Below are 25447 nucleotides of genomic sequence, written 5' to 3' on the forward strand. Positions count from 1 at the left end.
TATTTGTACTCAAGATAAAGCTTTATCACAATCATCGAGGTTTATTATTCACCTTTCGGTCTTTCAAATTGTTTACATAATACTTGTAACATCTTCTAGTGTGTTTTGATAGTTGTAAAGATTATTTATTTACCACTGTTGCTAAGAGGAAGTTTTTAACATTGCGAGCACGTTTTTGTTTTGAAGATATTCACTGTAAACACAGACCAGAGGCCATGCAGTCTAGATAGAATTCACCAGGCTGACCTCCACAAAATTGCAAAACTTTGTTGATGCCAACAATCTACGTCAACACTGATAGATTTGAAGTTAAAACTATTTTTATCCAAATAATATATGGATGTCCTAATTAATAACTGAAACCTATTAAATATTAAATTATTCAAGCGGTTGTCATAATTCGTTACGTCTGTAGTTCCTTGTTACATATTACAATAAATTTAATAACTTACAATAAAAAATAAATACAAATTTTTTAGTCAAATTTTAAGGTACCAATTTTTAGCAGCAAAGTTATTCTAACTACAATAACTGACATGTATAATATTAAAATACTAAAAGTAACTGTCAATACTGTAGAATGCAATTAAAATTGGTACCATTGAATAAGTATTAAAAGTATTAAAAGTCAGTAAATGTCTGAAATTAGTCCATAAACTACAGCAACTTCGATTACTTCCTAGTTATTGGACAATTTATTGAAGGTAAGAATTTTATCACAATTTATGTACATGTACAATTATTGAGGACAATAAAAAGTTTCCAACCTAATCGGGGTATGGCCTCTTACAAAATTGGATATTATTGGTTTCGTTTTTCAAACCTATTTAAAAGCTGGAAAAGTTGGAAACTTTTTTTTGCTCACAGCTATAAAACAGATTTAATGAAACTACTTGGATTCCTTTGAAAAATTATAAACAGTTTCAAACACTAAAATTCCACTTCTTATTTAGTTAAGACTAAGATATTCTAATTAAGATAAGAGTACCTGGAATTTTTTTGTTTCCTAATTTTCTTGAGCTGTTTTTTAAAGAAAATAAATTTCAGAAATTTCCAGACTAATTAATGCAATTAAATAATATAAAAACAACTTGTTGAAATAAGATTTCCGTTCGTCAATATTTGATGGATTTTTCACTGATACCTTCATTTTTCAGTAAACAACATTGAGACAAATAATTTTACAACTTGTTTTGCAGGAGAAAGGTTAATCCTGGATTAAAAACAGCTGATTGCTTCTTAAATTATGTCTTTTCGATATCTATATCCAAGAATTAAAAGTAGTTCAAGTAACAAAAAAAAAACAATAATTCCTCTTCAATCGCAACAAATACAAAATAGTTAAATTGAATTACTGAATTAAAGTTGAATAGACATTATACAAGTTATTCAAAATATGTTAAAAATAATTTCAAAAAAATATTCTGTTGGAATCTAATCAAATTCCATGAATTATCGCCAAATAAGGTGTAAAGTTTTAGTCAATTATATTTATTGCGGAGTCACCATATTTATCGATTAATTGTATGGTCGTTAATCCACACCTGATAAATTGGTTATTGCCGCAATAAATTATTTTTAAATTTATGAAATTTCGCAATCTACGTAGAAACAAATAATGAATCAGTATTAACTAAGATTACGTGTATTTTTCGCACAGTATGCAACATTAGTTCAAAAACGAGACGAAAAATACGAAATTAATTGAGTATAAAAAAGAAATTAGTTCCAGCTGATAAAAACTGCAACAGACAATAAAAAATAAAAAATGAGTATTTATATCAAATATACAACTTTTTAGAAAAATTTAAACACCTTTCAAATGGCTGTGGCTGAAAATTAGAATTCTAAAAACATAAATAAGCTCCGTAAATTTTCCTGAGCTACGTTTAAATCTTGTGTATATGTATTTGTTTTTAATAACAAATAACAAACTTCTGTTAATTTCACAGTTTCGAAATTACAAACAACGAATATATCTGGCAAGGATTCAAATGCAAACTTACGATAAAATTCTTTTATAAAGGGAACTTATCTACATTCGGTCATGTCTAAAAATATCTCCAATGCTTTTATTTTTCGCGAGACGTAATACTTAACTGATAAGATAAAGGTCGGTAAACAAGTATTTTCATTAAATCTGCAATTTGTATTTTAAAAAATTATTCTTGAGGAAAACAAATGATCGCGCACCGTGGCGCCATCTGTTGCGGCGGAAACACATTTGAAATTGGAATTTGTACAGAAATCTATAATTTTTAATTGATCTGCTGTCAACTTTTATTGTACGAAATATATGTTATAGTGAAGCACATCTTTTTGTTAACAAAAAGTTGAATTATTGAGTGTTAAATCAGGAGCATGGCAGCATGCGACAAGACTTGACAAATGTGGCAATTGTTTAAATCACTAAATTGGCATATGTTAGAGAATTACAGCAACCGTTGATTCAATTTTGACTCAAAATTGCGGCTTGACAAGCATTACTTTATGTTTAAAGTTCCTAAATATACCGCTACCTACATTTTATATTTAGTTGTTACTATTTTAAATTCAAATTTTGGATTCTTGTCAAACTTTCCAAAATTATTTTGTACAAATGTTCCGTTAAAATTCTAAGTTTGATTAATAAATTAAGGAGTTTTATTTTTAACTGCACATGTATGTATTAAATTACATTAATTATATCCTATTCACGAGAACAATGAAGGGTGTGACATCTACTATATTAATTTAAAATCGCTCTAATAGAGAGACTTTCAGTTTGATCGCGGTATGTTTGAATATTTTGAAATTTTTTTTGGTAAATTTCTTTAATCTTTTCGAAAATCAACGGTAGTTTATTTTTAATACGCGGTCAGCGGTGTAACAAGTAAAAAATATATTTTCCAGTACCATAATGCAACAATACCGTACGTACGTATCAGAACTTGTATCATTTTATTGCCATAAAGAGGTAAAATCTACAAGCATATAAAAATTCAAACGTATACTGTTAAACTGGTAAGCAAATATAATAATAATGTCACTAAAGCATATTTGCAGAAGAGGTGTCGTCTTGTATTTCAACAAATACAGCCACAAGTTACGCAATCTATCTGACTCTCCTAAAAATATTTTCATATTGTGTGAGGGAAATTGCAAGACAAAAATGTGTATACAGAATACATCTACATATTTAACCTGACACGATTTTATACATTCTGCTTTAAAAAAATATGGCTATTAAAGAAACTTGAAGCCGAAAGTCATAATATAAAATACAATTTAAAAGTAACAGAAGGATGTGAAATACAAATCACGTTCTCAATATTCAAAATTACTTGTTTCTCTATTAACAGAACGAAAGCAGCGCCATGACTTGGTTGCTTGTTTTCGTCAACAAAAATATATATTCTATTTTAAGGTTGGCAACACGGAATTTACACCAAAATGGCGAGCGATTACGGTAATTTAGCAATATAGAGACTTTAAATTTGTTTACAGCAGTTTATAAAGGACGTTGTGATAATGGTGTTAAAGCATTTTGATTGGAGCCGCCATTTAGTGAAGTGTCAGAATTGACTTTGGATTTGAAAAGAATTACCGCAAAAAACCTGTGATTTCTGCCCTTTTTTCACAATTCGCAGAAAATTTAAAAAAATATATAAAAATATGTTTTTGGTCGCAAATTACTTGTCGTAAAAAACTGAAATGAGCATAGCTTTTAGTATTTTGAAAATTTTAAAAATCCCTACTTAGTGGTTGAAAAAATGCCAAAAATGAAGAATTACCAACTGATATAAAAACTATTAGCATGTGAATTATCTTAATATATTTTTTTTTTGGAATTTTTACAATTATTTCTGATATCCTCTATTTTTGGGGATAATTCCACCCACTGAGCGCGCTTAAGGTTGGATTTTCTAATTCAACATGCTTATTTCAGTCATGAGAATAAATCTTTCTTTGTATCAAGAATCATTCGACAGAAAAATTCAAATGTTAATAATTTTTATATTTATTGGTAATAATTAATTTTTCATTTTGGGCGTCTTTTCAACTCCTAAATAGGGGCGATTTTTGAAAATTTTCAAAAAACTAAAAGCTATGCTCATCTTAATTTTTTACGAGTAATTTGAGACCAAAAACATATTTTTATCTATTTTCTTTAGTTCCCTGCGAATTGTGAAAAAACGGGCGATTTGTGCGGTCACATACACAGGTAGAAAGTTTTTAACATTTATCAAGGTAATACCCATAAAATACCTTTTACACCATGTCACTTTGACGATAAAAGAAAATTTTATCAGGTTGAGATCTGGCGAGTTCAGTGGCGAAACGTGTCCCAAAAGCTGGGAAATTGTCATTTGCAGATGGCAATCATTGACTGGGTCGAAATCAAGGTCAGTTCTACTGGAGCATAAATCGAAGTGGATTACTTGGTGTGGTGCACCGTAGAACAAAAAGTCTCATGAGGCGATACGCTACAGCGGAGCAGCTGAAAGTGTTGCCAACACACATCTGGGGCAAATTTGCAGTAAAAGAGTGTGCGATCATCGTTGGAAATTTTCGAAAGCAGTTACATAAATGTATTGAAGCCAAAGGAGACAATTCTGAATATTTGTTGTAATTGTTGGTTTTAATTTCTCAAAAAATTAAAGAAATTTTTTTCGCATCCTCTACATTAATTTGGGAAGACTTGTACACTAATTCATTAGAAATTACATTATCAAAAAGGATATACTGTGCCCAACTAGAGTACTATATGAAAGGGACAAGTGTAGTATAAGATCTCTATACTTTTATATTCTATCGACATATATACAAAAAAGAACTTAGAAACGTAGTTTCTCATAATGCTGTGACCTGTAGTATAACCCATAAATGGTTAAAAGTGTTGAGCAGTCATAAAAGTGTAGACATGAAATTTACACGTAATTTAGCTCCAAGAACATACAATCTGTTACCACTGACTATACAACGTGGTAAGTATTATAGGAAGTTTTCTTAACAATATAGGAAATATATGTGAAAACAACGATTAATTTATCAACCTGCTGAAAATTCAGGTTTTGATTGGGAGTTAGCGAAGAAATTAGAAAGGAATCATTAATTAATCATAATCATTATTATTAATTAATCATTTTACTAATAATTATTATTGCACAAGTTTAGTGTTACGTCACATAGGTGCAGGTAAGAGAAGTTAAAAAATGATGTAAAATACATTCATTCTATAAACACATTACATAAACCATTATGTTCTTTATTTTACTTATATATAAATTACCATTATGTAAACCATGTACACAAATGGTCTCATGCATGGTTTGCTTGATGGTTACAATTTTAGAGTCAAACACAGTAATTTTTACCAAGTTTGGTTTATTTGAATTATTATTATTTTAGTTTTACGAGGCAATAAATTTCAAAATTATTAAGTGGTACTTTAATGGCAGTGCAGTTAAAAGATAATAAATATAGTTTATAACAGTAAGTTTTAATGATGCTTTTTAATAATTATAAAATTCTATGTTTGTAACGAATTAACAATGAATAAAACAAATAAAAAGAATACAACTCATGCTATTATATTTTTTGCTAAAATGCCAGAAAATTGCCAAATTATAACTGAGATATAACAGAAAACAACTCTCTACGGGCTATCTGCCCCAACCAATACTGGACTTCGTATCTTGCTAGAATTGTTCGTCAGTCAAACCACCAGACATATAATTAATGGTTTAGGAATTATTAGTCTTTATTAGTACGCCATAGGTGAGACAACTGATGAATAATCTTAACTCAAGACATATACTCAGTTTCAAATTAATTAAATATCAAATCTGATCTGATGTGTCAAATCAAAGATCTCCTTAAGGAGGCATATACAATTACAACGATTAGAAAATCGATTTTTTTTGATATAGAAGAATAACTTCTGAAAGTTTGAAAGCGAAATTCAAAAAACTCCGAAAGTTACAGCCTGTAATCGTTGTGTATGTCCACTCGGGTTCAGAGCGCACGACGCAGGTAGAAACAAGAGCGCGCAGGGGCAGGTATACTCGTTGACCAGATATTTGTAGAATTAACCGTATTCGGACAAGTTTCGGGAATAGCCGCCCAAGTTTGTTTACAGTTTATAGTTGTCCTTTTAGCTTGGTTTTTCACGTGTCGAAAGTTTAGACGCATTTTTCTCGAAACTACATTTCTTAAACTGATGTACACGATTACGCAAAAACTATTGAACAGATTGAGTTTCCTGTTGGTTGAAATGTTGATAACATTATTACTTTTGGAAACTAAATTTGGAAAATTTCGAAAAAACTATTTTATTTTTACAAATTCTGCAAACAAAATCAGGCATGGAGCTTTTGTACTAGTTTTCAGATACTACAAACAATTAAAGTTTGATGTAACTAACACCTAAACTACAAAAAAATTGTATATACAGGATGTTATAATTTGGTTTTATAAAATGCATTTAAAACCTTGTCTAGTCCATCACTGGGCAGCTCCCAAACTCAGTCGTTTTACGTGCTTATCAGTATTACCTGTTACCTATATGAAAGTAACGGGTTAACAGAAACTGCAATGGAAAATAATTTCATAGAAACAAATTTTTTGCTGAAGACTTCGCGACACGTTATTCTTTTGGCGTAAATGCAGATATTTTTTGAATGAATTTGAATTAAAATAAAATACTTATTAATTTGGTACGTTGGAAATATTTTTTAAGATCATTAATTTATGAATTTCACTGACAATGACCTCTGACGTTAACCTAGTTTATGTGAATTACATAATATCAATCCATTTGATGTGATAGGACAACAGAGTATTAGGAGGCAAAAAACAAATGGCCAACATTAATTCAGTGAAATGAGAATTGCCGAATACGTCAACGCTTTATTTCATTACATTTTAGTTTTTATTTTAACTGTAATACAGAAGGTAACTTCACAATTTACTGCGTTTTTATTTAAATTAAAAGGATTTTGCAGGATAGTGCAGTGTCTGTTTTATTAAATTTGATTTTATTGTAAAATTTAAAATAGTATTTCGTGAAGTGAATAATGTAGTTCAAGTGTAACTTATAAAGTTATTTATTTCAATGTTTAAAGATGGTGTGGTGTGTCTACATAGTTAAATTTCTGTCGACATTATGAAAAAATTCAGTAAAGAAATTAACTTCACTTTTCCATAAAATTGAAAATGTTTATTGTCACATAATAAAGTTGTTGAAAAGTCGGCAATTTTAAAGAAAAAGTGAAGTTGTATTTTCATTATCCAAACCCATGAATTTCTTTTGCAAATTATTGTCAGAGGTATAATATTCTTAACAAGGTTATGGAAAAAAAAGTTGAAATTTGACTATAATGCTTGCTGTAGCTCCTAGTTGAGTATGCATTCGCAGTTGTTTGAAATTACACTAGTCTGTCCAGTAGCAGGGTATAAAAATTATGAAAAAAAAGGTTAAAAGAGAGTTCAGTTTTGACGTATTTGAGAGAAAAACTTTCGATACAGTTTTAAAGGTAAAAAAAGCCATACCTAGTATATAAATATGATTCCCAATCAACATTATACCCTGTATTATATAGGGTGTACCTCGGGAAAAAAATTTTGATCAACAAATCAACCAAGAGAAATCGCTGGAAATAGTTTTCAAGTTCGTAGCTTGGCCGCTAGGGGGCGCAATCTTTATACCAAAAGATTATATATTAAATAGTACAAATATGGATAGCCAGATTCATTGCGAATAACTTTTGTCATTGACATATTGTTCCATCTCTCGCCAGAAAGGGAGGGGGAAGCCCCTTATGTCTGATCAGAAAAATTCATTTTTTTAAGGATTGGCTCATTAAAAGCCCATAGTGTTGCATCTCGTTGGAAAGGCCTTTTCATGCTTTATTTTGTGGTGATTTGGTAATGATTTGTCAATATGGAAACCTATAGAAGGCGTTATTTCAAAAGGATTTTAAGAATTTTTCTCAAAAATTTTAAATGCAATGCTATACTTTCCTTTACATGAATTCAGAATATGAATGAATGAATGAATGAATAAATTGATAAATAGTGAAAAAATAAATAATGATAATGAATTGAAGAACACGACGCTAACGAAAAGATATTTAATTACCAAAACAAAATGCATTTATAAAAGAACCAAACCTAACCAAGCAGCGAAGGTTAAATTCCTGTATTAAAAATAATAGTATGCATTTTGAGCATTTTTATACATCTTTACTTTTGTTAAAATTTAATTGCTCTTTCGTTGGATAATCTCAATATCAGTTTATTTGTTTTTGTTATTATTTTCAAGATTCTTATTGATTCAGTCATTTGCGTGGGTTTAGGTAGGTTCTTTTATAAATGCATTTTGTTTTGGTACCTAATTAAATGTTTTTTCGTTAGTGTCGTGTTCCTCAATTCATCATTATTTATTTTTTGCTCACTAATTTGGGAATAACTTGATAACAAAAAAAGATATCGAACCCTTTTTAACGTCAAAATTTAACTATTTTTATGCTCTTCAAATAAACTTATAAAAAATTTTATCCTGCTATTTCACTTTTTTAAGAAAACGTGAAACAACTTAAACATGGACAAATAGCGCCAATAAATAAACAACGCTTTTGTTGGAAATTTCAAACTTATACTACACTCATTAATTTTTTGTGCTGAATTCATTTATGTAAAGAAAACTATAGCATTGCATTTTAAATTTTTGAGAAAAATCCATAAAACAGCATTATTTTGAAATAACGCCATCTACAGGTTTCCATATTGATATAAATGACATTAAGCTTTCACCATGACATAAAGCATTAAAAGATCTTTCCAACGAAGTATAACACTACGTGCTTTTGATGAGCAAATCCTTAAAAAAAATGCAATTTTCTGATCAGATATTAGGAGCGTTTCTGAGAAAAATTCAACTCTATATTTTGGTACGTAAATCCTTTAAAATATGCAATTTTCTGATCAGACATTAGGAACATTTCTGAGAAAAATTCAAATCTGTTTTGGTATGCAGATTGCGCCCCCTAGCGGTCGAGCTACGAAAACTATTTCCAGTGATTTCTCTATATTAATCAAAATTTTTTCCACGAAGCTCAAGGGCTTATACTTTCTCTAATATCATACCTTGCCGACCTTAGCTTGATATCCTGTATAGCAAAATGTTTAGAAACGTCATACAGAAAACGACATTTGTCAAACTGTCATTTTAGGGCAAACGAAAAAGTAGGTTGTGGTACTTGGTCGAACTAAGAACCTCCAAGTTTGTTATGACAACATCTGGTCAATTTAATACTTACTACATCTATTCTGAAGTTAATTATTTTGCCATCCTCCAATCTTAGAAACCTTACACATATAAACCAATAATTAACCATGTTCTTGTGTTGAAATGATTTTTTTTAGCTTCGAATTTTTGGCTAGGCAAAACTTGTTTGATAAAAACAACCCTTGACCGATCCATTTATCACAAAGATTTAATTAATACATTTTAAAATATCTTTCAATGTGGCAAATCACCCAAAAAACAGAAAACACGAATCCAACTTGATCTGGCTTATTACAATGGAACTCACCAGATTTCTTAACTAAACAATGGGCTGCCAGCAGTTTGAGGCTATGCACCTCAAAGAGCAAAGGGTGGAAGAGTAGCTCCTTGGCGGTGGGCCTCTCGGCAGGGTTCTTCCTCAGACACCGCAGGATGAAGTCCTTCTGCTGCTCGTCCTCCAAGGATTCGATGGTTTTGGTGATGTTCTCCTCAGTCACCTTGTTGCCGGAGTCGCCGTTACCTACTATCTCGAGAGCGGCCATCTCCAGGGAGCACATGCCGAACGAGTAGATGTCGATCGCGGGACCCATTATTGCTGCAAAGGAAACAGAATCGCTCATTAGGAATTTGTAATGCAATACATGATATACAGGTGTTATTAAAAAGTAGGTCAAGGCGTTAACCATAAATTCTTTGAGGGACTACAATGGGGCTTAAAATATTTAAATAAAAATAACTTTTAAATAATTATAGACAACATATGTCATGAAATTAATTTTTGAACAACGCCAGATGTGGTATCGTCTTAAGCGGGAATATCCGAGTAGAAAAAAATGTTTTTTCAAATTTCTTTTTGGTCATCTTGAATTTTGTAATCTTAAGGATATTGTATGTAAATTTCAAATTGAAATTCCAATAATTATAGTTACGGTAATTTAACGAAATGCATTAGACATCAAGGTAGAAAGAAAAGCTAATTAGCATTGCGAGATCAAAGATGCAGAACGTGTGCGTTCCACCGAAGTTAAAACTCACAACAATGCAACCTCTGAAGGGAGGATTTAGCAAAGGTAGTCACAGATCGCAGCAGAAGGCGCTGCCTCAGATTTACGGTAAAATAAAAAAAAACTTACTATATAAATAAAAATTTAAATGTTCATTGGTGGTGTTGGTGTATCACTTGAGAACGGCTGGACCAATTAAGCTACTTTTTTTTACATGTTCGTAATAAAGTTTTATCGAAATAAAAATTGGAAAAGTTGACTGGAAAATTGGAAATTCGGGAAATACTGAAAGTGCTTATTACAAACAAAGGAGGGTTAATAAGACCAGTTTTTGGCCTTATCAGAAATTAATCCTAAACATATGAAATATGTTTTTTTAACCTAAAGCAACAATATTAAATCGATTCTAGGCAAAACGGTTAAAACTCTTTTAACTTTTTTCCTCTTCTACGTAGCCCCTAAAAGATACTGAATAATATCAAAGAAATTTCAGAAAAAGATTTATCTGTCGTCTAATATAAACAATATTGAAATGTTTCTAGTTTAAAAGTAGGTCAATCCACCTCTTTCTATTTGAGTGTCCATCCCGTATATCTTTTTCTTCCTTGTACCTCCATCAGGCATTGCGAATACTTTACTCACATACAGAGTTTCTTCGTCGGATACAACCACCCACTGTGTAAGACCGTATAGTTAACCGTGAAGTGCTGGCGGTCGGGAGGTTTACTTATAACTAAATCTAGTAGATTATTTTTTCTAGACCTTTAAATAAATGTTTTTACATGATGTGGAATTTCTTTTATATTCAATTCTTTACTTAAGTGTCTTTTAGAGGTTATGCAGTTGAGTGGGAGGGGGGATAGAGAGGGAAAATAGTAAGAGTTAACTTTTATGATTATAAAGAAGTATTTTTACTTAAATTATGCCCGAAACATATTATTTATATGATTCTGTATATCAGATGTAAGAAAAATGCTTTTATTACATTTCTAAGCATTTTTAATGTTTGGGTTGGGGGGTTGTATCCGTTTTGCCTAGAATCGATTTAATATTGTTTCTGAAGATCCAAAAGCATATTCCATAATGATTAGGATGAATTTCTGATAGGGCCGAAAACCAGTCTTATTGACCCTTCTCCTTTAATGAAATTTGGGCAGGACATCACCTAATATCACCTACACATATTTAGAATTTTTTACAAAAATCAATTTTTTCAAAAAAAATTCTCCAAGTTGTCTATGAAGAAAATCGTGTGTATATTTTATATCGATGGTTCCCAAAACATTCGAAAAACAGCTCGACCAATTGCTTCCAAAATTAGGTACAATATTTTTGTACAGGTTTTCTACTTGGGAACGTAGGATTTTTTTTCAATTATTTTTAATTATCGGGAACACAAATTTCTTTTAAGCTGGAGCGCAATCACTCGCATCGCACTGCAGGAGTGCTTACTGTAATTCATGAGAACACACTCGATAGTTGACTATTATATAACGCAGATTAAAGCTCAGATCGGCCGAAAAGAAAAGGATAAAAAAATTGCAGGCATCGCTAATTAAAAGTACATATACATATAACGAATTCCTTATATTTAATGGCAACAAAATCTTTAAAAGCGTTTTTCAAGAAACTACTTTTTTTAACCCATTAGCAGCCTACAGAATCTTATGTCTACAGTCCAGAGAATGTACTAGTATTTTTATTTAATTAAAAATAATATTGTTATATTATTTTTTTTAAAGAAAATATGGTATTTAAAACTTTTGAACACATTTTCAAACAAATATTGTTCTAAGTTAGTAAAAATGAGCAACTATTTTTTAGCCAGGCGTAACTAAAAGATCTATTTTGATACTCATGTTTTCAAAACGATGGTCATAATGATACATATATGTATTGGATGCGTATTTGCACCTTTGGCTGATAACGATCGACATATTTATTCATTGCTATGCAAGTCTGGACAAATATCAGCATGTAAAATACAGGACTTGTCAGAACATCTATCAATTCATTATTAGCAGAGTGTACTTTTCCGTTTTCCTTTGTGTAAAAAAGTGTAGTTTTGTATAAAATATTATTTGAACTAAAGTTTTTTGTAATCCATAATAGTTATTTTTTTGGATACATCTATTGCCAATATGAGGTGAGATTTTTTATTTGTATAGAAACTATAGAGGTATTTGTCAAAATGGGAAATGAAAAGGGCACTAACCACTTGTTCTGTTAGAAGAGGATTCAGATTGTGAAAATGCTAAATCGGTTGATGATGTTCATGTGCCGCCAGAAACAGATGAAATTACAGATGAGGAAAGTATGAAAATACTATTGGAGAAGAGGGATTGCCGACGGATATTTCAGGAACGTTTGAAATACAGTCAAGTACCTATAGAAGACAGTGATGATGATTTGGAAGATGACGTTCCACTAAACAAAATCTCAGCTAAAATTTCTTTCGGATTTAGCACTCTCTTTGCTAAAATATTACGGAGATACAGAAAACACCGATGTTGCTTCAAATACCGCAGTATTCAACTGAACCCATGGAAGACCATCTCAATTCGCTCTACCAGGTGAAGTCAGATTTGACAAGATCTAGCATATTACTCGTATAATTAGAAAGGTTAAGAATGCAAGAAAAAAGTGGCGATTTTGCAAAAATAATACTATTTATTTGTATAAAGTGCATTTGCATCCAGCTTGCTTTGAAAATTTTCACATAAAAAACCAATTTAGTTTTATTAATTTTAATAACTGTTTCCAGCCAAAGGCACCTATGTGTTTTTGTTTCAAAATACTGTATATGATTTTTTTTAATAGTAAATTAGTCTTAATGTATGTGTTTTGAATACACTTTAATAAAAAGAATAATTAAAAAATATGTTTTTTCTTGTCTCTGCCAGTAATGGGTTAACTGGACGTAAGTAAACATAACTCAAAATATTTTCAATGAATCGACTTCAAATTTTGTATAGAGCTTCACAATAACATAATTCATGGAACAGCATAGTGATTTTATGGTTAATTAACAATTTTTATTGTTATTAACAATTTAACGCGAAATTCTTCGTCTCTCCGATATTTTGTTTGAATAATCACTAAATCGACAATTATTAATATTTTTTAATTTCCTAAGATGTTCCTTAGCTTTTAATATATATTATCATAAAATTTTTAATAAGAAACCTTTCCGGCCATACAGCCTCTGAAAATACATAAATAATGTGCCATTGCTTGTCATCACATATAGCCACCATTTTTAATCCAAAATATTTGAAAACATTTACAATACTACCTGAAAATATATACAACAAAACCTTTTTGTTCCTGATACTATATCTTGTATAGATTTTTCCTTGAAAATTCCCGAAAAGCACCTTTTTCCCAATCTCTAGTGGCGTTACCCCTTAAGTATATTTTGGAAATTTTATCCACTAAATAACAACAGTCTTTTTTTTTTAAAGTATATGTTTAACTTAGATTGGAATAGGTGGGAAGAAAAACCAAATTTATTAAGTCAATACCAATTTATTGTCTTTTTGTCCCTACAGTCCACAGTTACCCTTACATGAGCATTTATATTATTTGATATATTTAATAAAACTGTCCATAGTTGACTAACACCACAAACAGTTTATCAGATTATCATTCAAACGTATAACCGCTTTCTAAATATTAAGAATTGAACGAATCGATCCATTTTTGTTACATTTACTTGAGTAAATTCAATAACTTATTTTTGCATCATTGGGCAATTGTTCTATTGGTTAAACCCTTAAAAAATAATGTTTTCGCAGACTGCTTGTAATATTTTTTAGAAAAGAAGTTGGAAGACACATTTATTAAAAATACAATGGAACTGCAATGAGAATTAAACAAAATCTACAAAATATGGTGACAAGTAAATGTTCGAACGGAAGAGTTTGCTTATGATTTAGTAAATCGTAATGTCCCCTTTGACTTTTATAATAGTACAAATTCTCTTTGGCATGGTGTCCACTGAAGATCTACAAAACTCCAGAGTGAAACATTTCTAAATCTCCTGGATTTTTCTTTTGAGATCGGGAATTGTCAGGGTTATTTCCCAACAACTTTTTCATGTGGTATCATAACGTTTCAATGATATTTAAGTTGAGGCCGCTTGATTATCAATTCAACCTTAATATCATTGTCTCCAAACTATTTTTTTGTAAGCTTATGAACCATCCTGCTGGAAAATGAAATTTCTGTCACCACATTATGGTTCAATATCAATATCCAAAAAAGTTCATAACCCAAGCCCAAAATAATTTCATGTATTAAGTAAATACAAGTCATGTACTTGATCTAAAGAATGGTACACTCGCACGCATGCACTAAAAGTAGGAAGAAGGGAGAGAATAGATACTACAACCCCCATTTCTCCATTCACATTTCAAGATTATACAAAATATGTGCCGACATCACACAAAAGTCTGCGAAAAATTTCAGTGACATATCTTAAACACCAACAGCGTTACTACTAAAAATCTTAAATTCGATTTTTGATACTATGTATATTGAAAAAGAGGCGCTAAATTCCAAAATGGAATGAGGAGCCTTATTATTTTCCCTCAAGAATCTGTGGTTAAAAGCTAAACATATTTTTTTATAATACACTGTATTAAGGTAGTTATTATACATGAAATAAAAACAATTTTATATTTAAAAACTGTCTTTTAATTGATTCCAAGATATGAAGAAAAAAATAAAAATTTGCTAAAAAATATCAACAATACATATAGAAGTGATACATTTAAATCCAGAAAGCTATGATTGCAAACTTTGTCGAAGTTTTTAAGCTTTAAAGTTATGTAATGGAAGTTTGTACTATGGAGTGTATACACTCCATAGTTTATGCACTGCTAAATGTAACACATTCACAAAGAATATAAAGATGTACAGGCTGTCGCGAATTATAGGTGTACTGTGTACTGGCCGTTAAAAGTAGGTAAGTAAAAAATTAACACAGATCATATATTTTGACCTGTTAACAATTATAACAAGATCATTTTTTGCTTTAAAAAAAAAACAAATATTCTGTCTCCTTAAACACCTTTTATTTTATTGCAACTAGTTTCATGACAAAATTTTGACACATCTTCAGGGTAAAAAAGCTACACAATCGAAATTATATAAATTATAATATTTTAATGTTTTACAGTCAAATTTTAAAATATTATAATTTAGTAATTTCTTTAATTCCAATCGTCAAGACTTTTAGAGCTTGAAGATATGACACAGAAAAATATATGTTCTGTATATATATTTTAAAATAAATGATGTTTAATGAGGGAAAGTATAAACAAATTTCACAATTAATTTTTTTGATATCAATTTTTTTTTAATCTAAATAGCATTTTTTGTCTTAAATTGAAGAACATAAAGTTGTTATAAAAATGTAATTATACAGGGTGAGCCATTTAACTCTCTCGCTGCCAATATCTCCGAAATTAAGAAATTTTAGTTCCGGAAACTGGGGTTGTTAGGTCCCTTGAATAGCTTCAAATTGCAGTTAAAATTTTAGTTCAAATCTTTCTGTATAGATGGCATGGCGAAACCAAAAAATTTTCTGATTCCTGGAATGTGGAAATGCGGTCCATATGAAAGATCGTTAAATTTTGAGTAATTCTTGTAATATAAGGTTTTTCCCAATAGATACTTGTTTTCGAGACATGTCCACTTCAATATGCAATGTATGATGTAACAGGAAATATTCTTTTAAAATATTGTTATAATGGCTTTATTATAGCCATTTTAACAATATTTTATCTCAGTGTAATTTAAATAAAATAATAGATTTTCCTGTTACATCATACATTGCATATTGAAGTCGACATGTCTCGGAAACAAGTAAATCCTGGGAAAAACTTTATATTACAAAATTATTCAAAATTGAACGATCTTTCAGATGGACCGTATTTCCACGTTCCAGGAATCAAAAAATTTTTTAGTATCACCCTGCCATCTATACAGAAAGATTTGAACTAACAATTCTAACTGCAATTTGAAGCTATTCGAAAGACCTAACCATTCCAGTTTCCAGAACCAAAATAAATTTCTTCATTTCGGAGATACTGGCAGCGGGAGTGTTAAATGGCACACCCTGTATATACAAAATTATAATTTCTGGTACATTTCTGATTATTTCAATTATTTTCAAATTTTTCTTCAATTTATGTCAGAATCCTTAAAAACCAAAGGATGTGTGCTGTTTTAAAAAAACTGCTGATACAATTTTTCAGTTGGTTTGGTACCGTAACAAAATCTTAGCAGATTTAGGAACTGCAATTTTGAGGAACTTATAGATTCCAAATATGTTAATTCTGAATATCTATCTAATAAACATATTTGAAGGTTTTTTTGTTTTTTACTTACTATGTTAATGACCGGTACACCTATAAATCAGAACACTCTGTATACAGACATGCAAAAAGCAAAACCATCACCAAAAATGTATTACTAACAAATTGTTAAAAAAACATTAATAAAAGTGGACATTTTAACAAAGACAAAACAGGACTCGATTGGAGTTTTAGAAAAAAAAAATGCAATAAAGTTTAGTAAAATGCTGGAATTTTTTAAATTGTTCAATTACTTTTCCCCATTTTTTCCAAACTACAAACAATATGACAGAATTTGGTACTTACTGGGATGTTCAGGGGCAATGAAATGCATATTTTTGAAATCGTCCTGGCATGTTTTAACGTGATGGTTTATGGAATCAGGAGCCACTAGAGAAAACGAAAGTAGTAATTAGTAGAAGGCCTTTAGCTACAGAGTGGTGGCTGATAGGGACGGATCGCCGACAAACGGACCGTCAAACCATTCTCGAATTGAAACAAGTAAATATCAATGTACCGTATCCGACACTGACACGATTTAAAGTTTTGTCAGTAGGTGACACTCGAAAATGATTAGGGCACAGAACGAAGGCTTGCGCTTTACAGGGTATCCGCGTCTACTCGAAAGTCAGCGCGTGTAAGGCGCTGCAAACTCGCCTTACATACGCCAAACGCGCAGGCACGGATTAACACAAGCCTCAACGATCACACCCCTCACGCGCAGCTCAGCAGTTCCGACATTCACAAAGCTTTAAACAAGCGGTTATGTGTGTAACAAATAAATTATTTACTGTTGCATTAATAACTTTAAAAAATTTCTCCGAGGCATACGCTTGGATTTAAATATTTTTATTTTGGAATAACTGTTTCTCGACAAATTTATAAAAATTATAGCTACATACGGGGTAGTTCAGAAATATGTGCATAAAATTTGGGGAGTGATTCTACTCATAAAAACAACGGTACAACTATCTATGACACCTCTTTAAAAAGTGAATATTAACGAAGCAAAATGACCTCAAAAATATTTTCTTTTTCATTAATATCCAGCTGAAACTTTTTTTTCAGTTAAAAGATTTTCTTCAAATTTAGCAGATATTATTATTAGATTTAAACTATACCCACAAATAAAAATACTTAAAAAATAACTTTTTATACCCACTTTTTTAAATATAAATAAAAAAGAATATTTAAAATATATATTTAAAAACGTTATCTTATCCCAATTTGATAACAATAGCCACTTTAACCACTTCCAAAAAAAAAGCATATTTGATGTTTTGGGACAATAATTTATTACATTTTCTGTGCAAATTCCAAGAGTATTATTTTTAAATCTTACAATTTTCATTCAATTCAATTAAAGATGATTTGGCAGATTTTAATACTTACAACTATAGAGGCTGTTACAAATTCACTTCTCACTACAGGGAACACGAAAATGGTAAGAGATATAAACTAGCTTAAATGGGGGCAAACTTACGTAATCAGGGGACCAACATTATGCCTCTAAAAAATCAAGGCTAACATGATTAGTTTTCCAAAATATTTGAAAAAACCCGAAATTTTGGAAATGCGTTTTTGTTTCATTTCAGTTGTTTGAGGTGTTATTGATAAAAGAAGAACACTTTCTCGTGCTCTATCGAATGGCACAATCAATTATATGTAACGTTTCGTCTTTCCAGGACCATCATCAACTTCATTTTTTTAAATACGACCATGAAAATTTTATTACATTTTTTGCAAGCCTTCATGACCCCCAATACTGTACTGCCTCAGCCTGAACCAGATTCAGACGTTTTGTCTCGAAAAATTCATCTTGTATTCATGTATTCATTCCAAATGTCTCAAATTTTTTATTTAGATTTCTATGTTTATTGAATTATCGTACACTCTAAATGTCGTTAGACCCTGTGAAATCCATCTAGTTATTTAAACTATTGCCATCACACATTACAATAAAACATTATTAGAGTTTTATTCCCGTACCCATAGTTATTTCTAAGCTTCTCGAGTGCTCAAACAAATTCCAACCTATTTTTTTTTTTCAGGATATTTGTACAAATACATCTGATATGCTCTTTTACTGTTGCGGTTATAGGTATAATAAATTCCGATAATATTACCTTGATCTTCATTTTCAACATTTGCCAAAACGAAAATGTTTTTGAACATTTGCTGAAATTTTTTAAAGAATAATATTCAGTTGGCGTTTTGGTTGTTCATATGCATTTTTAAGAATTAATTTGTCATAATAAAATTAAAATTGTAATAATTTTTAAGTTTAACACAACAACTTATCGAATTATGTATGTACGACCAAGTGATGGTAATAGTTTAAATGGATTTAACACGGTCTAACGACACTTACAGTGTACAATAATTCAATAAATGAAGAAATCTGAATAAAAAATTTAAATAAGTTTGGAATGAGTACACTGAAGATGAATTTTTAGAGAATTTGGTTCGGTCTGAGGCAGTACATTATTGGGAGTCATGAAGGCTTGCAGAAAATGTAATAAAATTTCCAGGATCGTATTTAAAATGTATTTAAATGAAGTTGATGATGGTCCTGGAAAGACAAAACGTTAAAATTGATTCAATAGAGGACAAAAAGTGGCCATGAGTAAGTGTTCTTCGTTTTTCAATATCACCTCAAACAAGACTGAAATTAAACAAAAACGAATTTCCAAAATTCATTTTTTTTCAAATATTTCGAAAACTAATCATGTTAGCCTTGATTCTTTAGAGGCATAATGTTGGTCCCCTGATTACGCAACTTTGCCCCATTTAAGCTGCTTCGTATCTATTACCGTTTCCGAGATTCCTGGAGTGCGAAGCGAATTTGTAACAGCCTATATAAGCAAATTTTTTTTATTTTCTAATTGTTCAGTTATTTTTTATACTTGCCTCAAAACATTAATTCGGATTTTTCTCTAAAACGGTTAATGTAATCGAAGAGTATGTTTTTGTAAAATATTTTAATAAATTTAGTACTAGTCCAATTAAAAAAAAATCACAGTAAGGATTAATTTTATAACAAATAAGGGCTATTTAACCTCTTTAGGCCTTAATGAATTTGATATATATTTTTTTCACTGATGTGGTTTATGGTCAATATACCAAATTTGAAAACAATTGTTTAACTGAAAAAAAAAGATATCAAGATATTAAAAATAATAATAATAAATTTCAAGTTATCTAATTTCATTAATACAGAATTTTTGAAAGAGTGCTGTTAATTAAGTTGTGTTATTTTTGTGATTTGAATCATCTAAAATTTTAATATTTATTTTTGGAACATCTTGTATTGAAAGAAAACATTTAATTTCTCAGAATTTATGCAACCAACAAAACACAAAATGTGTTTTGCTAGTTGTATATCTTAAGTATAATTTCTTTTTTTTTTAATATTATTAATACCAGTCGAGTTTTAAATTCTGATCTTAACAGATAAACCCTGATCGCCTACGTGAAACCATTCACATGCACCTACAGAATGACGCATTGGAAAATTACAATGACAATTTCAATGCGTCCATACGACGATACAAACGAAAAAGTTTCATGTAATGCGACCCACTGTACGCGGCTCGGAAAATATTCAAAGAGAGACTCCTTTTAGGCAACCGCTGTGAAAAACAATTGAACATTGGAAATCTGAGCCGCGCTCAACGGTCCTCCGCCACCGACCCGGGCCTATGCAGCGATCGTCGTCATATTGGAAGAGACTTCGAACTGAACCAATCTGATTGACACAGTACTTTTCCAAAAAAAATTGATAGAATTTCTCATTATAATATATAAATGTATAGAACGATGATTTTTTTTGTTTTTGGCATTACCTGATCCAATCTTGACGAGCCCATTGTGTTGTATAAAAATGGTATCACAGGTCAGATTGCCGTGGATGATTGGCGGTGAACAGGAATGCAAGTAACTGGAAATAAAACAAACAGACTGCATTCATAGAACTTCGACGACAGTGTTGCCAGACTGTGTGTATAGATGGGTGGCTGGGGTGGGGATTTTTCGTCGGGGGAAGTTAGGATACAACTCTATACTCTGAGGACATAAAAAAAAGTTGGATTTGGGAACGATCGTGACTCTTCTGACAGACACACACACAGGACACAAGTGCCACACTTGCAAAAAAAATCACAACCAAGATTCAAAGGACGTGTGGAAGAGGAGGCAGTGTAATAAGTGTTCTTGAAAAAAAAAAAAAAAAACTTTAATAGCTACTGTTTTAGTGGGGAATCACGAATTCTTAGATTTTTACGAGTGATCAAAAGTAAAAACAGTAGAGACAAATAAAAAACTGACGAATTGATATTGAGAGATATTTTTTTGCAAATGTGACTTTCTATTCTTACTTAAATGTAAAAGACAGACAAAAAAAAAACAAGAAGTAAAAATAATATGTGATATAACAAAAAGGAAATAGAATCTATTAAAACTAAAACGATAAAAAAAATTGTGCAATAACATTTCTAATTACCGTTACTGGTTAAATGTCACAGTCGAATAATTTCAATTTAAACTACTGAAGAAATACTCACGTGAAGATTTTTTTTTTGTATTTTTTATGGTTTTTAACTTTTTGTCAGTAAAATTCGTTGGACAAAGATCAGTTTTTATTCACATTTTGGAACTGTTAGAACCGGTAAGAGGAATTTGTAGCACTCGAGTGTGAAGGAAGTCACAAAAAATAGAAAACGGGATAGAGGGACAAACCAAATGGAGCTTTTCCGATCTGGCAACGCTGCTTGACGAACTCCGGCCGATCTCATCGCTGCAAACTGCTGAACAAAACGTTGAATTTTCGTGCCTATCCGTACATCAGTCAATGTTCCGGATCTACGATTCTACCACCGCGGATTTGACTCGACTTTGTTATCCGTTACATTCGAAATGCTCGAGGTGCCAAAACACAGCATTCCTGTCGAGATTTTGGGATGCAACGGATAAACTTATACAGACAGAATAAAGGAGCAAACTATCGGTTGTGTTGGACAAGTTTTTACGTTGAACTGGCAAAAAAATCTCCGATTTGTCCTTGATTTTTGAAAAAAACATCATTAATCGTCATATACAGACTCACACTTACCTTTGCGCTGACACTGTGAACACATGGATTAACAATAATACGAGACATACAGGGGCAAATACTAAGAGTAACATCGGCCACAATAATTCATTTACATACTTACAAAAAATCTGATTATTGTGGACGATAAGGGTGTTTATCATAATTATCATATAAAAAAGGCATCTTACATACTACGCAAAATATAAAAGTCAGTATAAATAGTATCGATAATAGTACTCTTAACCTAAAGATGACAATTTTTTACTTTTGTTGTCACCATCGAGCTATATTTACCTCAATGCTGAGAGGATTTGGGTGCACCACCTCCTCCACGCTTGTAGAGGTAGCCTCTTCACGTTTCGCTTGGTACGCTTTAGGAACTGCTTCAGGGAACCGGAGGACATGTATTCTGTTATGAAGATGACCTGAAAAAACCAATATGTTCTTCAGTATTCAAGATTCAACACCACAACACACAGTTGTATTGTGTGTTGCTGCACTTGTCATGGCCATTTTTTCATCATAAGTACAGAGCCTTCATAAATGATCACAAGCCTCGTGAATAGTAATTTTATTTTCTTCATTTTTGCAATTAAATTTCGGTAAAATTAAAAATTATTAAAACAAGATCAAGATTACATTAAAACACAATGTTCTGTTCCATCGGCTGTGATTGATGTAATTTTTCACGAGCTTCTATTCAAACAGTATTATCTCGACCATAGTAGTAAAGGTTTGTTACTGTTCATTGTAAACGAATCATTACTAATGGTGACGGCAAGATTCAGTCATTTTTCGTTACCAGTACCAGTCATTGGTTGCCTAAGCTCTACAGTCAAGCGGCTTGTAAACATTTATGAATGTATGTTGGAAATAGTAAAAATGCTTACCCTAGGTTTGTCATTGAGTGTATCAGCCCAATACTTGTGGAACTTAACGATGTTGGGGTGCTCGAGTTGGGTGAGATTTTCGAAAATAAGCTGGATCTTCTCCTCCTGGTTCTTAAAATTTTTTCGTTCGGAGAACTGGACCTCGTTCCAGACGACTTCGACCCCCTCCTCGGTATCCATGGCCAAGTAGGCGCAGTCGATCCCTGGTACATCCCTTTGTTCAACCTAAAACCAAGAAAGTTATCAGCCTCCAGTAATACTTAAGTAAAAACGATTGTTATTATTTAATAATCATAAATTTTTAAATCTTCAAATGCGTAAAATGTAAAACCGATTTTTTTTGTAGTCAAATCGTGTGACGCCAAACCCGCGACATGTCGCTTAGTGTAATTCTACCTTAACAGGTCCAAGAAGACTCCACTCGCTTATAGCCTACGTTGGCTTTGAAAATACATTATTCAAATGCATACAATCGATAATTAAAATATCGAATCTCCCATTACCGAGTAAGCCTATTCAAATTTATTTAAAGGATGTATAAAACTATTCCCACGTGTACAATGACGCACGTCCGAGTTGTATCGTCTGGCCGGGATACACATACGCATAATATTGATATTTCTGTATTGTATGTATGTTATATAAAAATAAATACACATCCACTGGGAGCCACATGCTGTTCCTTATCCAGTAATTCCAAACAATGCAACGTGGCGTAAATTAAATTCATTTGTTTATTAATGCGACGCCCGAAATTATAAGCTTCATACTATACATATAATCTAAAGCAAGTTCCAAATCCTTCGCGTACGACATTCGCAATAGGTTGACGGTAAATTTAAAAAGAACAAAGAAATAAAATAAATGCGAATAATAAGAACTAAAATTAGTTGGTAGCAGTTAATCAAAGTAAAAAGAATTGACGAGTGCCGTGTATACAGGGTGTTTTTGAATGGAGTAGCATAAATGATACCAGTGAATCTACATTTCAAAAGAACACGATCTGCAAAAAATCGCCTTAGTAAAATGTTCACCCCTGAAGAGATATGGGCCATCAAAGTTTCCAAAAAAATTATGAAAATTGGCTGTAATTTGAAAACCGAACGAGGTACAAATAACAAATTTTTTACAGGTTGTTTACTAATACAGATGCGAGTTTTCAACTATTTTTCGAAAATTTTAACCCCTCGAAAGGGGTTGAAATAACCACCCCTCAAGCCATTTTTTGCCATAACTTTTATATTTCGTAAAAACTCGATATCCAAAAATACGCATTAGATAAACTGGTTCTTTTAGAAACTTTTACCTCTCTAGCAATTTTCCTTTAAAACTTTTCGTTTATTAATAAAAAAATAAAATGTATTACCATTCACCTCACACCGTATATGATTGCAATCAATCAAAGAAAAACTAAGTGTGCTGCTGTCATGCCAGTTGTCACAATTAACTCTTCTGTAAGTTGTCACTGTTATCAGCTAAATACTTTTTGGGTGTAAATTAACAAGAATTATGCCAAATTTTACTAATGATGAATATGTGGACATGCTACAAGTGTTTTTTTCTACGATCGTGCAAAATTTACTACTTATTGCACTACCTACTGTGCCAAAAGTTTAACTTTTTTTACAGTAGTACAAAAAAAATATTGATTACAAGTTTAATCTAAGCATATCCATAAGTACCTAACGTCTGACATTGACAATTTGCGCAATTAATTTCCAGTTGTCAGTTAAAATTTTAATATTATGTAAAATACTGTTAAATAAAATTTGAAATAAAAACAATCGTAGAAAAAATGTTGCGTGCAACATGTGCAAAAAGCATATTTGTTGCACTTAACATGATTGCAGCTCTCAACTTCGTCTCGAGCTGCAAACTTCATGCATCGTACAACAAATACACACTCTTTACAGTAGTTGCACAAATAACTGTTTGAATGTCGCAGAAACTTTTATTAAATAGAAGTACAATGAAAACGAAACTAAGAAATAATTTATTATCAAAAAGAGAAAAAACAAAAAACTTAGTTAAAGGACATTTTCAAAATAATTGCCATTTCTTTCTAAACACAACCTAACACGTTTATCAAAGTTGTTACGGACTCGAGCAAAAATTATGGGATTGTTGCGAATCTCATCAGCCGCCGCGAATATTCTTTCCTGTAGCTCTTCAACACTGTCAACTGGGGTCGCATAAACAATACTTTTTATATGTCCCCAAAAGAAAAAATCCATGGGCGTTAGATCGGGAGAACGTGCAGGCCAAGAGATAGGTGCCTCATTGCCGCGACCTATCCAACGATTCGGGTAATTTAAATTAAGCCACCGCCTAACTACTACAGTGCTGTGAGCAGGAGCCCCGTCATGCATGTACCACATGGCCTGACGTACATTTAATGGTACTTCCTCCAGAAGTGGTGGTAGATGCTCATTTAAGAACTGCAAATATTCAACAGCACCAAGTCGATGAGGTAAAACAAAAGGGCCGACAAGCACATTTTCTACAATTCCTGCCCAAATGTTTAAACTAAAATTATGTTGAAATGTTGTCATAGATACTTCGTGAGGATTTTCATGAGCCCAGGAATGAAGATTGTGCATATTGGTTAAACCATGTCTTTGAAAAGTTGCTTCATCTGTGAAAAGTATCTTTGAGGCAAAATTCAAATTATTTCTTAGAATATTAAGATACGATTCGCAAAAAACAACTCGCTTATGCATGTCTGGTTCAAGTAGAGCTTGAACTGGCCGGTGGTGAAAAGGATATAATAAATTATCATGGACAATATTCCAAACAACACTATGGGACACATTTAAGTGCATTGCTGT

At 31.5% G+C, this 25447-nt stretch overlaps 1 protein-coding gene across 1 annotated transcript in view; it reads right to left on the reverse strand.

Annotated features, from left to right (window-relative positions):
- Positions 1-22819, reverse strand: part of LOC108904552 (nuclear receptor-binding protein homolog) — a 41756-nt gene extending 18937 nt beyond the window's left edge. The window contains exons 1-5 of the mRNA XM_018707156.2: positions 22620-22819; positions 22024-22154; positions 20483-20577; positions 16944-17027; positions 9579-9866 (exon numbers count right to left, since the gene is read on the reverse strand). Of these exons, the coding sequence (XP_018562672.2) occupies positions 9579-9866; positions 16944-17027; positions 20483-20577; positions 22024-22154; positions 22620-22799 (778 nt within the window). The 5' untranslated portion in view covers positions 22800-22819. The remainder of the gene's footprint in view (positions 1-9578; positions 9867-16943; positions 17028-20482; positions 20578-22023; positions 22155-22619) is intronic.
- Positions 22820-25447: the final 2628 nt, after the last annotated feature.

The sequence above is a fragment of the Anoplophora glabripennis genome, unplaced genomic scaffold (assembly GCF_000390285.2).
Source record: "Anoplophora glabripennis isolate ALB-LARVAE unplaced genomic scaffold, Agla_2.0 scaffold99, whole genome shotgun sequence".
Lineage (NCBI taxonomy): Eukaryota > Metazoa > Arthropoda > Insecta > Coleoptera > Cerambycidae > Anoplophora > Anoplophora glabripennis.